At 42.2% G+C, this 14,364-nt stretch overlaps 1 protein-coding gene across 8 annotated transcripts in view; it reads right to left on the reverse strand.

Moving 5' to 3' along the window:
- VPS35L (VPS35 endosomal protein sorting factor like) overlaps positions 1-14,364 on the reverse strand; it is a 143,539-nt gene that overhangs the window by 68,566 nt on the left and 60,609 nt on the right. For all 8 annotated transcript variants that reach the window (XR_004961631.1, XM_036278771.1, XM_036278776.1 and 5 more), the window contains 3 exons: positions 2,396-2,442; positions 1,418-1,529; positions 784-900 (listed from right to left, as the gene is read on the reverse strand). Coding sequence is in view for 7 of the 8 variants with exons in the window: in XM_036278771.1 (XP_036134664.1) it covers positions 784-900; positions 1,418-1,529; positions 2,396-2,442 (276 nt within the window). In the remaining variant the exon portion in view is untranslated. The remainder of the gene's footprint in view (positions 1-783; positions 901-1,417; positions 1,530-2,395; positions 2,443-14,364) is intronic.

Below are 14,364 nucleotides of genomic sequence, written 5' to 3' on the forward strand. Positions count from 1 at the left end.
CTTTCCTTACCGGGAACCATCTAAATTGCTGGCATGTTGCCTACAAAAACAGTAAGGCATGAAACCCAAGCCTGATGGCCATCCCTGCATGCACTGCAGCCCTGACATCAGTCGGTCCATCTTCTCAAGATTTCCTGTGCCTAAAGAATGGGGATAAAAAGGCTTCAGCTGTCTCCATTCAAGGGAGAGAGAACTGAATTCCCTTTTGCTAATTACTGGCTTGATCATTAATATTCAATTTCACAATATCCTACCAGGTTGGTATATTCAAATCCAAACACTAGAGACTGCTGCATTTTGGATGCTGTGTGCAGTCACAGGTCTTTAAAAGTTTCAAATATTTATAATTTTGCTCTTTCAATGCATCTTGAGGTTTTAAGAGTGAGACAAAATTGGAATACAAATATAAGACAAACGCATCTTTTTTTTCTTTATTAATTTTAGAGAGAGAGGGAGGGAGAGAGAGAAAGGAACATCAATTGGCCACCTCCTTCATGCTCCGCACTGGGGATTGAGCCCGCAACCTGGGCATGTGCCCTGACCAGGAACCTCTTGGTACATGGGTCGACACTCAACCACTGAGTCACACTGGCTGGGCAACAAATACATCTTTAAAGTTGTAAGTTCTCCATTATAGATTAACAAATAATACAATTAGAATAAGTCAATTTCTTAAACAAATGAGGTACGATTACCTAAAATATAATTGTTTTTAAAAGAAAGAGTACACTGCATAACTTGGGGGAAAAAACTAGTTGATCTAAGGTTAGAATGGTCACCCACCTGTGGATTCTTCAATTTAGTAATAACTTTCCAAGCTTCATTGAGAATCTGAAGTCGATCACCCTCCGGAGGATCAGCTAAGGCCAGGTTTAACCCCAGTGAGCGAAAAAGAAGATGCTAAAAAAAGCAAAACCATTAAGATACCAGACATTTTAAATAAGAACAATTTCAGGCTAAAGCTGTCCCACTGAGCTCGCCCAAGGGCTAATCTTCCAATAACTCTTTATGAAATTCTACTGCAGACCATCACAAGGTAGACAGAGAAGGGCCAAGGGCAGAGCTGGCTCCTTGTATGAGGCTAACTGTGGGCCCTAATATCTTGCTGGACAAAGCTTTGCATAAATAAGGAGTAAAGATATATTTTTGGAGATGTAAGAGCAAAGTCTTTTCTAAATACTTCACAGTGAGTGAACTGTATGGACTCAGGGCTCACAGGAGAGCCCTGACAGGCAGCAATTACACATGTCCAACAACCCCAGCCTCAGACTCATCTTCCATCCTGTTCGTCAGACAGACAGCCCTCCCTTGCTCTCCTGTGGGACCCAGCTGCCCTGACACACACTTCCTCTCTGAAGAGATATTGAGTGAATACTGCCTACGTGTCCTCCTGCTAAGCATTAGGTCAAGAGCCTACCTTGGGGAAGCCGGCCTCATTGCACTCTTTAATCATGCCAATGAAATCTACGGACCTGGTGGCGATGAACTCGGCCCGGAAGGCAGACATCACAGAATTCAAAAGCAAGGCACTGCAAGACACACACGCCCACGTTGGCAGAGCCCCACCCATGGCCCATGTAGGCAGAGCCCCGCCCAAGGCCTGGAGATTAGCAGAGCCCTTCCACACACAGCCCCCCGCACTTTCCCCACACACAGGCAGAGCCTCTCCCAAGACAAGTTGCTGTAATTGTAGGACATACATTGCCCAGAAGGATTACTGACTGCCCTATAAGGTTTAAAAAAAAAACTAGAGTAAAAAGGCAACCTCTAGAGACTAACATGGTGTCTGGTGCTTAATAGAAACTTAATAAATGTTAAATTGACTAAATGAATGGATGGATGGATGGATGGATGGATGGATGGATGGATGGATTGGATGGATGGGTGGGTGGGTGGATGGAGGGACAGGTAAATAAACAAGCAGTCAACTCCATTTAAACAGAAGTAAATTCAACCTTCAGTAGGCTGGTACACTAATAAAACTAAACATTAAGTAACCATATTGATCCAAACTGCAAATATATATCCATTCATGTCTCTTATGAAAATCACTGTTCTGGGACACAGGGACCCAGAGACTTAGAGATATCTACCACCAAAAGGAGAGACGAGAAGATGAGTTTATTCTGACCCTACCAATTATCACAGCACCATGAGGAAAGGACTATTATTAAACCCATTTTACAGTTTACAGATAAGGAGACGGGGTCACAGAGAGGTCAAGCAAATGACCGAAGTTCACAAAACTGAGAGAGAGGAGAGTCAGGCATCTGGTTTCCAGCTTCCTGATCCCCAAGCACTCCTGCCCGCTGGCCCTCTTGCCCACAATGCCAAGCTCAAAAACAGCAACCGCCTCCATTTCCAACTCATGCCTTATTAATTTTAAAATACTTACTTGTTTCCTAGTTTCTTGCATCGCTCCATCATCTCAGTTAGCAGAATCTAACAAATTTTAAAAAATAATAAAAATCAACAGGTTGGAGAACCTAAAGCAACACCTCTCACCAAGAGATTTCCAAAGAAATAATCTAAAATAAATGTAGTTTCATGTCCACTTCCACAATCCTTACTGCCTGGAAGGGATGGGGAGCGTGGCAGAGACAAAAGTGGACTCCTGTGGCATTTCATACAATGGCTAAGAGGTGGGCCCTGGCATCAGGCACACTTGGGTTCAAATACCGTCTCACCAACTGCCAACAGGAAGACTTCGGGTCAGTCATCTGACTTAATTAAGCCTGGGCTTCAGTTGGCAGATGACACAGGTGGTGGTACCATCCTGCCTGCAGGGTAACTACAGGATGATGAGAGAGGTACTGATGAGAATGGAAAGTACTACCCATCTCTCCTAGGACTCCCCACTCCCTCCCCATCGCACCAGGTGCTGATGGAATTCTCAAACACCAACACTTGGCCTGCATCTGGTGCCGCCCATCACAGTGAGGAGTCCTCTGTGCTGTGCTCTCACCGCTCATGACCACCCAGAAGACAAGCCTCCCATTTCACACATGAAACACTGAGTACCAAAACACTGATGTACTTTGACCAAGGGGACACAGCCAGCTGCTGGGGCTGGGTGTGACCTCAGCCTCTATACCCTTCACCACAGTTCCTCTCCACAACTTCTGAAGCATACTTTCTGTCCCAAAAGAAAGTTAATGTTTTACTTGTTGGAGTAGTGTTAACGGCTTTAGAGCTATCTTAAGACAATTACAAATCTTTAAAGAGCTCCTGTTTGTTTGTTCTTTTAAATCAATGGAAGAGCCCTGGCCGGTTTGGCTCAGTGATTAGAGCGTCGGCCTGTGGTCCAGAGAGACCCAGGTTTGGTTCCTGCTAAGAGCACGTACCTCAGTTGCAGTTTGTCTCCGGCCCTGGTTGGGTCGTGCGGATGGCAGCCACTCGATGTCTCCCTTTCATGTCAATGTTTCTCTCCCTCTCTCTCTCTTCCTCTCTCTCCCTCCTGCTCTATCTGAACAAAAAATGAAAAAATGTCCTTGGGTGAAGATTAAAAAAAAAATTAAAAAAACAAAATCAATGGAAGATTTATTGTTTACAGCGGTGGTTTGGGGAGATCTTGAATGTCACAGACAAGGTCACCTCGTCATGCATAGGTGCACTTCCCACACTTTCTTACTTAGTCTTCATGACAGTCTCATAGGCTGTGTAAATGGTCCCCACCTTTACAGCACAGGGAGCCCGGGCTCAGACAGGTTCAGCCACTTCCTAGTAAGTGGTGAAAATGAGATGTATATTTAAATCTAGCCCCAAAGTCAAAAAGTAAAACCAGTCTTCGTGAGTGCAATACACCCTTTCCAATGGCATCCCACTATGTTGCCTGAATAATTAAGGTGATAGCTGACTTCGGAGGTATTGTTGGCACCACCACCCCCAAAACTCTGATTTTATTCATATTTATGTCCAACAAAAATCAGGCTGGGTCCTATTATGGACTAAATTATGCAACACCCTCCCCACCTCCATTTCTATGTTGAAGCTCTAACCTCAAAGGTGACTGTGTTTGGAGACAAGGCTTTTAAGGAGAGCCCAGGAAGGCAGATGCATGCAGAACAGACAGACGACGTGAGGACACAGTGAGAAGACGGAGGTCTGCAGGTGAAGGAGAAAAGCCTCACCAGAAACCAGCCCTGCTAGCACCTTGATGACAGACTTTCAGCCTCCAGAACCATGAGAAAATGTTTCTGTTGTTTAAGTCACCAGTCTATCATGGCAGCCTGCTGTGGTCTGAATGGTCACCTAACCAGCAGTGATGGTTTTAGGAGTTGGAAGCTTTGAGAGGAGATTAGGTCATGAGGGTGAAGCTCTCATGAATAGAATTAGGGCCCTTATAAAAGCAACCCAGGAACGCTCCTCTGCCTCTTCTGCCATGTGGTGACACAGGAAAAAGATAGCCATCTATGACCCAGGGTGTGGACCCTCATCAGACACTGAAAGCATCTTCACCTTGGATGTCCCAGCCTCCAGAACTGTGGAAAATAAATGTGTGTTGTTTATAAGCCACCCAGGTTGTGGCAGCTTGTGACTGCAGCCTGAACACACCAGGCAGACTAATGCAGGTCCAAAACGATCACAGTGGCCCACTCCCCACCAGTGGTAGGTTTAGACACAGACCCAGGACCATTTCTAGCTGCTGAGACAGGGGCTTCGAGGAAAGATTTCCTGTTCTTAAACATAAACGCAAGGAACTGGAGACTCCCATGTTTCTACCTCTGGAAGGACTGCAGCCACTTTGTTGCTCTCTGGAGACGGCACAGCAGACATGGACAGAACCGGCTGCCCCAAGCCGGCCCGTTATTCCAGAGAGCACCATGGATTATTTTGTAAGTAAGGCCTGTTAGGGTTGTTCCTTGCAGCCAGAAGCACTTCAGCTTATGATAAAATTGCTGATGTCACAAATGACTTCCCTAACCCACTCATGGAGCATTTCTATCTTAAAGGTCCTTCTCAGAGATCAGTATCAAAGTGGTTCCTGTGATAGGCTGAGAAAGAGATATCGTGTATAATTATCACACTGATACTCCCCAGCACACACAAATAATCACTCACTGAGCAATTTTATGTATCAGTCACTATTCTAGGCACTGGGGACAGGGCAGTGAGGAAATCAGACAGAAACCCATGGCCTCATGTAGCTTCCTCTCTCATACACATGCATGTATGTGTGCGTAAGTGTGCACAACACACAAAACATGCATAAACAAATTAGTGTCTTGGCCCACCACTTCTGCAAAGGTGAACTAGGGCAAATGCCAACACATGAACAAAATACTCTGGCCATTAAGACAAAACAAATGTTTAAAATGTTTTCTTTTTACAGGAAGTAAGCATGTTAAAAGTGAATCCAAGAATATAACTTTAAAAAAACAAAGGCTCTGTTGTCATACAGGAATATTAAGTGTCCAGGGAGCCAAATGTTATGGATCTCAGGCAGATCTGTTAGAGGTTACTAATTTTTTTCTGAGAAGCAACAGGATTAATTTTCTTTGGCAAGATTGAGATGAGAAACAGTTCAAACCAGACTGAGATGGAAACGAGCCTGCTGGCTTAGTGAACCAAGGACAAAGGTGCAAATCGGCACATCAGTACGCAGACACAGTAGGGCTGGGAGAGTCATCAGGCCCCTACATTTCCTTTACTTATATTTTAATTACAAAAATTATAAAAATGAGAAATGCTTTTGGTCAGAAGTTCGAACAACATTGTCGTGCATCAAGTAAAAAGGGAATGTCTTCCCGCCCAACTCCTACTTCCTAGGGGTTGCCAGTGTCAACACTATGGTGTTTCTCCCTAAACCCTTGTCTGTGCCCTGTAAAAATAGAGCTTTTGCTGGAAAAGTGTGAAGTTTTACACTGTTGTTGTTTTATAAATATAGAAAATCTTACAAATATTAAACTGCAACTTGCCTTTCTTACTCAACAATATAGCATGGCCCTTGCTCACCCCCATTAGGACACACAAATCTACCTCATTATATTTAATGGCCAAAGAATCCATACGTAAATATAACATTGCTGTTCGAGTTGCCCCTACTGAACAAATTTTTTATTTTTAATTTTATTTTGGTTACAGATTTACCCCATTGACACCATCCTCCCCATTCCGCCACCATCTCCCCAGCTTTGTCATCCCTGTCTACTGGTTATGTGTACATGCACATAAGTTCTGTGGTTTATCTCTTCCCTCCCCCACCACCCCCTCTTCTGAGGGTTGTCAGTCTATACCCTACTTCCATGTCTCTGGGACTACCCCGTTTCTCAGACTGTTATGTTCATTATATTCCACAAATAAGTGAGATCATGTGATATTTGTCTTTTTCTGCATGGCTTCTTGCACTTAGGATAAAACTTTCCAGGTCCCTCCATATCGTCTCAAAAAATAAGAGATCTTTCTTTCTTACAGCAGCATAGTATTCCATTGTGTATATGTACCACAGCTTTTTCATCCGTTCGTCTATTGATGGACACTTGGGCTGTATCCAGATCTTAGCTATTGTAAATAGTGCTGCTATGAACATGGGGGTACACATATTCTTTCTGATTGGTGTTTCAGGCTACTTAGGGTATATTCCTAGAAGTGAAATCACTGGGTCAAATGGCAGTTCAATTTTTAATTTTTTGAGGTAACACCATATTGTTTTTCATAGTGGAAGCAGCAGTCTGCATTCCCACCAGCAGTGTACTCGAATCCCCTTTTCTTCACACCCTTGCCAACACTTGTTTGCTGATTTGTTGATGGCAGCCATTCTGACAGGTGTGAGGTGATACCTCATTGTTTGTTTTAATTTGCATCTCTCTGATGATTAGTGAAGTTGAGCATTTCTTCATATGTCTCTTGGCCATTTGTATGTTGTGTTTGGAGAGGTGTCTATTTAGTTCCTCTGCCCATTTTTTAATTGGATTCTTTGTCTTCCTTTTGTTGAGTTGTATGAGTACTTTCTATATATTGGAAATTAACCCCTTATCTGATATATCATTGGCAATGATGCTCTCCCATACAGTGGGTTGCCTTTCTATTTTGGTGGTGGTTTCTTTCGCTGTGCAAAAGCTTTATAGTTTGATGTAGTCCCATGTGTTCATTTTCTCCTTTGTTTCTGTTGCCTTAGGTGATGTATCAGTGAAAATTCTGCTGCATATGATGTCCAAAATTTTGTTGCCTACATTTTCTTCTAAAATTTTTATGGATTCACAGATCACATTTAACCCATTTTGAGTTTATTTTTGTGTATGGTATAAGTTGATGGTCTATTTCATTTTTATGTAGCTGTCCAATTTTTCCAACACCATTTATTAAAGAGGCTGTCTTTATTCCATTGTATGCTCTTGCCTCCTTTGTCAAATATTAACTGAGTATAATGTATTGGATCCATTTCTGGGTTCTCTATTCTGTTCCACTGGTCTATATGCCTGTCTTGTGCCAGTACTAGGCTGTTCTGATTACAGTCGCTTTGTAGTATAACCTGATATCTGGTATTGTGATCCCACCTACTTTGTCCTTCCTTTTCCAAGATTGCCGTGGCTATTTGGGGTATTTTTGTTCCGTATGAACTTTTGAAGTATTTGTTCTAGTTCTGTGAAATATGTCGTTGGTATTTTGATGCAGATTGCATTGACTCTATAGATTGCTTTGGGTAATATGGACATTTTAATGGTGTTAATTCTTCCAATCCATGAACAAGGTATGTGCTTCCACTTTTTTATATCTTCCTCTGTTTCTTTTTTCAATGTCCTGTAGTTTTCTGAAAATAGGTCCTTTACTTCTTTGGTTAAGTTTGTTCCTAGGTATTTTAAATTTTTGCCACGATGGTAAATAAAATTGGTTTTTCCATTTCTCTTTCTGTGAGTTCATCATTGGTGTATAAGAATGTCGTCGAGACTACAATGAACATAACAGTCTGAGGAATACGGTAGACCCAGAAACAAGGGAGTACAGACTGACAACCCTCAGAAGAGGGGATTGTGGGGGTGGGAAGAGATAAACCATAGAACTTATAAGCATGTATACATAACCAATAGACATCAAAGCTGGGGATGGGGCAGGGGTGATGGGGAGGAGGGTGCCAAGGGGGTAAAAAGGGAGAAACATCTGTAACAAAAATAAAATTAAAGAATTTTTTTAAAAATTAAAAAAAAAAAGAATCCCCCCCCCCCGCCAAAAAAAAGAATGCCTTCGATTTCTTGATGTTAATTTTGTATCCTGCTACTTGGCCAAACTCGTTTATTAAGTCTAGTAAATTTTTGATGGAGTCTTTAGGTTTTCTATATATAATATCATATCATCTGCAAATAATGACAATTCCAATTTGGATCCCTTTTATTTTTTCTTCATGTCTGATTGCTGTCGCTAAGACTTCCAGTATTATGTTAAATAAGAGTGGCGAAAGTGGACATCCCTGTCTTGTTCCTGTTCTTAAGGGAAATGCTTTTAGTTTCTGCCCATTGAGTATGATGTAGGCTGTAGGTCTTTCATATATGGCCTTTATTCATCGAGATATGACCCCTCTAGACCCACATTGCTGAGTGTTTTTATCAGAAATGGATGCTGCACTTTGTCGAATGCTTTTTCAGCATCTATTGATATGATCATGTGGTTTTTATTCTTCATTTTATTTCTGTGGCGTATCACATTTGTTGATTTGCGAATATTGTACCAGCCTTCCATCCCTGGGAGGAATCCCACTTGGTCATGGTGAATAATTTTTTTGATGTATTGCTGGATCCAATTTGCTAGTATTTTGTTCAGGATTTTCGCATCTATGTTCATCAGGGATATGGGCCTGTAATTTTCCTTCTTTGTAGTATCTTTTTCTGGTTTTGGAATTAGAATTGTGCTGGCCTCATAAGACGAGTTTGGAAGTCTTCTTAAATTTTTTGAAATAGTTTGAGGAGAATGGGTGTTAGTTCTTTTTTGAATGTTCAGTAAAACTCCCCCATGAAGCCATCCGAGACTGGGCTTTTGTTTGCTGGGAGAGTCTTGATTACCTCTTCAATTTCCTTAGTTGTTATGGGTCTGTTCAAGTTTTCTATTTTTTTCTGGCCCAGTTTTGGGAGATTGTGTGATTCTAGAAATTTGTCCATTTCACTTAGATTGTTCAATTTGTTGCCATATAATTGTTCATACTAGTTGTTAACGATGTTTTGTATTTCTGTGGTGCCAGTTGTTACTTCTCTTTCATGTCTGATTTTGTGTGTTTGGGTTTTTTCTCTTTGTTTCTTGGTGAGTCTAGCTAAGGGTCCATCAATCTTGTTTATCTTTTCGAAAAAAACAGCTCTTTGTTTCATTGATCCTTTAAAGTGTTTTTTGGTTTTTTTTTTGGTCTCTATGTCATTAATTTCTGCTCTGCTCTTTACTATTTCCTTCCTTCTACTTGCTTTGGGGTTTTCTTTTTGTTTGCTTTCTAGGTTCTTTAAGTTGTCATGTTAGACAGTCTATTTGAAAATTTTGTTTTTTGAGGTAGGCCTGTAGTGCTATGAACTTCCCTCTCAACACTATTTTCACTGCATCCCATATATTTTGTGTTGCTGTGTGTTCATTTTCATTGGTTTCCAGGAAGTGTTTAATTTCTTCCTTGATCTCCTCGGTAACCTATTCATTGTTTAATAACATGCTATTTAGCCTCATGTGTTCAAATGTCTTTGCATGTTTTTGTTGCAATTGATTTCTAGTTTCATGCTATTGTGATCTGAGAAGATGCTTGATATGATTTCAATCTTGAACTTGTAGAGATTTAGTTTGTGTCCTATCATGTGCTCTATCTTTGAGAATGTCCCATGTGCACTTGAGAGAATGTGAATTCTGTAGTTTTGGGGTGTAGTTCTCTGTAGATAGCTATAAAAATCATTTAATCTAGTGCTTCATTTAGACTCTGTTTCCTTGCTAATTTTTATTCTAGAGGATCTATCCAGCGGGGTGTTGAAGTCCCCTGCTATGACTGTATTGCTGTCAGTTTCTCCTATGAAGTCCTGCAGATTTTTAATATATTTTAGTGCTCCAATATTGGATACATATATGTTTATCAAGTTTATATCTTCCTGTTGGATAGATCCTTTCAATATTATGTAGTGGCCATTTTTGTCTCTAGTTATGGCCTTCATTTTGTAATCTGTTCTATCAGATATGAGTATTGCTACCCCAGCTTTTTTTTCCTTTCTGTTTGCTTTGAAGATTTTTTTCCATCCCTTCACTTTCAACTTATGTGAGTGTTTTGTTGTGAGGTGGGTGTCTTGTAAACAACATGTAGATGAGTCATGCTTTCTTATCCAATCAGGTACAGTACTCTGTGTCTTTTTATCAGAGCATTCAATCCATTTACATTTAAGGTCATTATTGATATTTACTTATTTATTGCCATTTTTGTTATATATTTCTTCCTATTTCTTCTACTAATTAAAGCAGTCCTTTTAACATTTCTTGCAGTGCTGGTTTCGTGCTAATGTATTCCCTTAGCCTTTTTTCGTCTGGGAAGCTTTTTATTTGACCTTTTATTTTGAATGACAGCCTTGCTGGGTAGAGTCGTCTTGGATTCAGATCCTTGTTTTTCATTACCTTGATTACCTCATGCCATTCCCTTCTGGCCTGTAGTGTTTCTGTTGAGAAGTTAGCCAAGATCCTTATGGGGGTTTCCTTTGTGGTAACCTGTTGCTTATCTCTTGCTGCCTTTAGGATTCTCTCTTTCCCTTTAATTTTTGGCATTTTAATTACTATGTGTCTTGGTGTGGGCCTTTTTGGGTTGTTCTTACTTGGGGCTCTCTGTGCTTCTTGAACTTGAATACCTTCTTCCTTCACCAAATTAGGTAAGTTTTCTGTCACTATTTCTTCAAATATATTCTCTAACCCTTGCTCATTTTCTTCTTCTTCAGGGACTCCTATGATGCGAATATTATTATGTTTCCAGTTGTCCCACAGTTCTCTTAAGCTGCCTTCCTGTGTTTTAATTTTTTTTTTCCTTTTGTTTTTCTGATTGGTTGAATTTTTCTACCCTGTCTTCTAATTCACTGATCTGGTCCTCAGCTTCCTCTACTCTGCTATTTAGCCCTTCCAATGTGTGCTTTATTTCTAATATGTAATTCTTGATTTCTTCTTGGTGGTTTTTAATTTCCAATTGGTTGATTTTCACCATCTCTGTCCTTATTCATGCTGTTGAGCTTCCTCAAGATCATGGCTCTGAATTCTAGCTCTGTTAACTTGCTTAACTGCTCCACATTTATCTCAGCTTCAGTAGAGGTCTCTTGTTCTTTGATTTGGCTTTTGGTTCACCCTTTTGCCTATCACAGTGTGCTTTGTAGCCTGCCAAATTTTCTGTGTGAGTGTTGGTGTTCTGCTGTTTGTGGCTCCCTTTCCTGGGTTTGGATTAGCGAGGGAGGAACCACGTTAAACACCACTGTCAAGTCTTACTTTCCTGGTTAGAGTTGCTAGCTCAGGAATTGTACAGTTGTCCTCTAGCTTTTTGCCTGGAGGCTATCAGTAGCAGGTATTTGAAGAGCCTTGGGTTCTCAGTTGAATGAAAAACTCCCTCAGATGCTCAGCAGTTAGGAGATTTCCTGAGGGTGGGGCAGATGTGGTTGTTAGTGAGCCTCAATCTGCATTTAATGGGCCACCTCAGCAGGGTTGAATATCTGAGGGAGGGTTCGCTGCCTCTCCCCAGATCCCTGGGAAAGAGTAAGATGGCCACTGTCCTGCGTGGCTGCAAGTTAGTAAAAGCTCTGAGCACCCTCCAAATCCCAAGTGTCCCCACACAGTTCCAGTCCAGTCCGCCCTCCCTCTGCCAGAGCCCAAGGTGAGTGGTTGTGGCTATTTTAGTGTCTGTCCCAGCTCTGCGCTGTGAAGCCGCTTGAGAGTTTAACCCCAGGGCACTGCTCATAGCCAAGGCCGCTGCTGTCTGTGGGCTCCCAGCCCTCCTCTTGCACCTCCGCAATCCTATCAGGATCGAGTCAGTGTCTCTCGCTTTATATGATCTTCACAAGCTGCTATTTTGTTGCTTTTTTCCATCAATTTGTCTTTATTATAGTTGTAATTCCAGTTTGGTCCTGGGAGATTGTCTGTGTATCTTCCATTCACTCCACCGCCATTTTGGAATCTCCCTCGAACGGGTTTTATTAGTTTGTTTTTTTTTTCTTACTTTGAACCATTTATAGACTCATAAGAAATTGCCAAAATAGCAGAGGTGCTGTGGACTCATTATCCAGCTTCCCTCAAAGATGACATCGTTCATGAATATAGTGTACTATTCAAGCCAGGAAACTGACATTGCTATAACAAATTAACCACACCATTTCACCAGGGTTTACATGCACTCATTATCATGGGAGAAACCGCTTTGTCTTTGTGACATTTCATTCACATGATTTGGAGAACCACCATATTAAGGACTTTAAAATATTATTTTTATTAATCCTCACCCAAGGGTATTTTTTGGGGGGGGGGTACTGATTTTTAGAGAGAGTGAAAGAAAAAGGAAGGAAGGAGATAGAGAAAGAGAAATGTTGATATTAAGTGAGAGACACTGAATGTTTGCCTCCCATACCACCCCGTCCAGGGCTATGGATCGAACCTGCAACCCAGGTACATGCCCTTGACCAGGAATCGACCCTGCAACCCATTGGTTTGTGAGCCAACACTCTAACCACTGTGCCACACCAGCCAGGGCAGACTTTAAAACATTTTTAAGGATTATCTCCAGATGAGGGCTATATACACACCTCAAAAGCAGAGGTGAAGAAAAAGTAAGTTAGAGCAGAACTGCACTTCTACTTCCTAAACCAAATCAATTCACATGCAGCCCAGACTGCTTACCAGTTTATACTTCTGCTTTTACTAAGTAACCTCCCAACCAACATTTATAAATACCACTTAATGAAACAGAGAACTGAGTCACACGCACCTCACCTTTTACTAAGCAACCTCCCCACCAGTACATATTAATCCGCCTCATGAAACAAAACTGAGTCTCATGCACATCACCTGTTACTAAGTAACCTCCCCATCACCACGTATCAATCCGCCTCATAGAACAGAACTGAGTCACGTGCATGTTAGCTTGTTGTTTATTTTCTGACTGAAGCAGAGGTGTAACGAGGGAAGTCATGAACTAATCTTGACAGCTAATACCCCTTCTCCTGATTCAGAGTTAATATAGCTAAAGTCTCAAAAAAATAAATAAATACTACAATGTGAATAAAATGAAATTATATACCCCAGACATTAAAAGGGGACATTTTTAATTTTTCATCCTATTCTCTTTGGGGATTTCTTCCTAATTTGAAAGGATGAAAATAACACACTTTTGGGACATCCAGTCAGGATGGCTATGCAGGAAACGCTGTGCTCAGATCTTCCACATCACACCACAGTGACAACTGAACGATCCAACAACCGCCACTGAGAAGCACCAGAAGACTAGCTGAGCAGTGCTCCCATAACCACAGGTATGAAGACAGCAGAGCAGAGCTCCCATCACTACAAGATGAAGACGGCAGAGCAGAGCTCCCATCACTACAAGATGAAGATGGCAGAGCAGAACTCCCATCGCTGCGGGATGAAGACGGCAGAGCAGAGCTCCCATCGCTACGGGATGAAGACGGCAGAGCAGAGCTCCCATCGCTACGGGATGAAGACGGCAGAGCAGAGCTCCCATCGCTACGGGATGAAGACGGCAGAGCAGAGCTCCCATCGCTACGGGATGAAGACGGCAGAGCAGAGCTCCCATCGCTACGGGATGAAGACGGCAGAGCAGAGCTCCCATCGCTACGGGATGAAGACAGATGAGAGAGCTCCCATCACTACGGGTATAAAGAAGCCACACTGAGACTGGGGAAAGAGTAGGTCCCACACCCACGGTGAGATGTTTAAGAGTAAGGAGGTCTCCCTTGAAGAACAAGGGGTTCCATTCCCACACCAAAGTCCCCAGCCCAAAGCACCGGTGCCAGAAAGCAGAGTCCTCACGATGATGGCTGTGGAAACCAGTTGAGACTATGAGGAAAACAAGGGTCGTGGGCGATGGAGACATGCACTCTTATAGGGCCCACACACTCACTGACTCTGAGCTCCAGACATGAACACCAGCTCAAACACACATGGGACATACAGAGAAGAGCTAAACTGACTCACTTCAGGGTGGGAGGAGGAGAGGAGCAGAAGTCTGAGCAACTCTCCCTGAGGATGGCAGCACTGCAGGGCCACTGTCCCTTGGTCCAGTTGTCCTTCCACTGAGCCAGCTGTCACAGGCAGGAGCCAACTCTGTGCTCTCATTAACCTGGTGATTCTCTGACACTCAACCCCATCCAACTAGCTCATCTGGACTCCACATAACAGCTCCTCTGCTACACTCCCAGCCACCCCTCACAGCCAGTCACG

Source organism: Molossus molossus, unplaced genomic scaffold (genome assembly GCF_014108415.1).
Source record: "Molossus molossus isolate mMolMol1 unplaced genomic scaffold, mMolMol1.p scaffold_m16_p_3, whole genome shotgun sequence".
Taxonomy (NCBI): Eukaryota; Metazoa; Chordata; class Mammalia; order Chiroptera; family Molossidae; genus Molossus; species Molossus molossus.